This window comes from Chaetura pelagica, unplaced genomic scaffold (assembly GCF_000747805.2).
Source record: "Chaetura pelagica isolate M959 unplaced genomic scaffold, ChaPel_1.0 scaffold493, whole genome shotgun sequence".
NCBI classification, from domain to species: Eukaryota; Metazoa; Chordata; class Aves; order Apodiformes; family Apodidae; genus Chaetura; species Chaetura pelagica.
The window spans coordinates 259,810-262,896 of NW_009952696.1; the positions used below are offsets into that span (position 1 = coordinate 259,810).

Genomic DNA, 3,087 nt, shown 5'->3' on the forward strand with positions numbered 1-3,087 from the left:
CGCACAAACAGGACCCTCCTCCCTCTCTCCCGCTGCCCCCGCCCGGGGCACCCCGAGGGGCAGCCTCACCGCTCGGTAGGTTTTCTTCTGCCCGGCATGTTTGGGTGCTTTGCCCGGCTCCGACGAGCTCTCCACATGCATCGAGTAGATGATGTCAAAGAAATCTTCCACCACAGCCACGCGTTTCAGAGAGATGCCCTCGGGCTCCGACAGTCCATCTGCCCCCTACAACAGTGCAGGCAAGTTGAGTTAGTGTCAGGGATGGGTGACAGGGGTGACGAGATTGGCCCGGGGCTAATGCAGTTGGAGGGGGCAGAGTCACGGTGCTCCAGCCCCGGGCTGCCTTGGGCACGGGGGATGTGGGGGATAAATTAAGCAGTGCTCCAGGGAGGATCCTGCTGTAGCCAGGGCAGTGGGGGCTGCTGCTGCTGTGCTGCTAAAGCTGCCAGTGAAACTGGGCCATGGACAAAAAAACAAGGAAAGAGTCCAGAGTGGAGTCACAACCAATCGAGAAATTCAATTTTCATAATTTGGGATGATCTGGCTGGGTGGGGAAGAGGCAAAGGAGGCTCTCTGGACCTGCACATGGTACTAAACCTTCCTGGGAAGCCCTACAACATGGGGCACTGTCACTGACTGCAGTCCCCACGGACACAGACCAGCTGGCAGGACAAGGTTTCACTGTGATGCCAGGATACGGCCCCTAAAGGAAGGAGACAGAATTGCCCTCCTTCCCGCACTGACCTTTCCGAGACACCCTCCCTCTCCCGCACAGGCAGAGCAGCTGAGCGCTGGCAGCCGCAGCACAGCTCTTTGTGTGCTCGGGTGTGCTGGAGAGCAGGAGGCAGCCGTTCTGCCACGCAGCAGTGGGGACAGGCTGGCAGGAGTGGGAAGTGTGGGGAGCTGTGCTCCTCTGAGCCTGCTGGCACCGCCCGTGTCAGGCCCTGCGGGTGGGATGTGCTGCGGGAAGGGCCCGTCGGGACCCGCAGCTGCCGGCGGAGTCCGGCACAAAGCACCCGAGCACGGAGTGTGCATGGAGATGGCTGGTGGCTGCTCTCGTGGCTGGGGTACCTAAAAAGGGCCAGGCTCCAGGAGGTCACTCAGCTTCTTCCTTGAAAAAATGCCATTATTGCATAGACAGCTCCTTTTCTACATAAATACAGATACTATATATATATCTCCATACATATACCCCACCGTATGTCCCTCCCAGGCCTGCCTTCCCAAAAGGTATGCCTGGATGCAGTGGTTCACACCAGGCTGGTGAGCCACGACCTGCACACCTACATGACTTGCAAACTCTCTTTTTCAGGTGCACTCAGGGACCCGTGGGCGCAGGCAGAGGCGGGCAGAGCTCTGTGTGGCAGGGGAACACCCCATCTCCCAGCCTTCACTCACTGGTGGCTGGGAGATCTGTATGGTCTATAGATTGAATAAATGCTGCTCTAAAGCCACCAGTCAAGGGACTCTCAAAAATCAATCATTTAGAGGGACTGCCTTCTGCTGAAGACTGGGGAAACAGTCTTCTAATGTAAAGTGCTGCCTATTAAAGTTGGCTCCTCACCCCAATTTCAGAACAGAGACTGCAGTGGGGTGGGTTGCTGTGCTCCCCCGGGACACGGGCACGAGGATTTTCCAACACAACCCACCTCTGTCTCCCCCGGGGAGCTGGGAGCTGTATATAAAGGTGGCTGTAACAAAGGGAATATTGAGAACGAACACAAGGGGCAGGGTGGCAGGGCTGCTGTGGTGGGGGTCGGGAAACTTTGCCCGAGGGAGCGGCTTTGAGGAATACAGAGCTAATTTCTTCTGGCACCGTTCAGGGAGTTTCACTTCAATCGAGGACATGGGTATTCCCCTGCCAAGGAGAAGCGGGCATTAGGAGGCTTCCTACTGACCAATAATCCTCCGAGCAGGGTTGAAATGAGGATAATTACAGAAACAGGACAAAGGAAAATGCATGAGGAGAAAAGCACAGTCAGATGCGACAAGCAGAGCCCTCAAAATTAAGGTTGTAACCAACCCCCTACACAAATCACTATTTCCAGGGCCATCCCAACCATCTAATATCCTCCTCCTTGCACAGCCAGTGGTTCCCCCTTTCCTCCTCACTTTCAGAATGAATGCAGTTAAGGTAACCTCAGGGTCTGGGCACTGCTACAGCCTCTGCTCATCCAGCACTGCCTGCCTCCCCACCCAGCCGCATGCCGGATGCTGGAGCTGCCTCCTTGACATCCCATTCCCTGCAGCTGCCCTCCCCTGACTCCTCACAGCTCTCCACTCCCTCATCAGCCTTGTGACTGCTCTCCCCGTGATGATTGTCTAGCTCTGGGAAGCAGGTGAGATGCAAGCGATATCAAAGCCACTGGATGTAAGAAGCTGTATCAATCCCAGTGCTTCTAGGATTACAGAGGTTTGTAACTGGCAATATAACCAAATGTTGACCTAGGATTTAAGAGGACACACGTGCTATAGGCTACCTTGCAGCGGGGTCTGTGCCCCTCTGGTTCCTCCTTCCACACCCAGTATTGCTCACGAGTATTCAAGGCATGAGTCAGAGCCTGTAAGATCTCAGAACAGCTTAAAACCCCTTAGCTTTAAAAAGCAATAAAAATTAGGTTGGGAAGAAGGATGGGAATAAGGGATGCTTTCACCTCCTCTTGATGTTGGGGCTTTATTGGAAGTTGCCTGCCCCAAAAAAGGGTAAAAGATTTCAGGAGCAAAGCTCAGTCTTGACAGAAGCACCTGGGAACAGGCAGCATTTCAGGTGCTGAAGAAGTCCCTTTGCCACCTAACAGGCATCCTCCTTTTCCCTCCATTTGCCCGGCATTAGTTTCTCTCTCCCCCTTCATGATTTCTGGTCTCCCACCATCCCTGTGTACCTCATCCCACAGGTCTCACCCCCATTCTCCCACCTCCTCTCCACTTTCCCAGTACTGTTGGCTCCTCTCTCTCCTCTCACCTCCTCTGCTCCAGGTTCCCCATCAGCTCTTTCCTCCCCAGTGTCCTTTGTTTTCCACGTCTCCTCCAGTCCCACGTTTCTTCGCTTGCCTCCTCCTCACGAGCCCCCAGAGCCCCACGTCTCCC

General features: G+C 54.9%; 1 protein-coding gene across 1 annotated transcript in view; it reads right to left on the minus strand.

Annotated features, from left to right (window-relative positions):
- The window catches only part of NOL4L (nucleolar protein 4-like), an 89,550-nt gene that overhangs the window by 49,580 nt on the left and 36,883 nt on the right, over window positions 1-3,087 (minus strand). Inside the window, exon 2 of the mRNA XM_009994005.1 lies at window positions 70-225. Coding sequence (XP_009992307.1) covers window positions 70-225 — 156 coding nt within the window. The remainder of the gene's footprint in view (window positions 1-69; window positions 226-3,087) is intronic.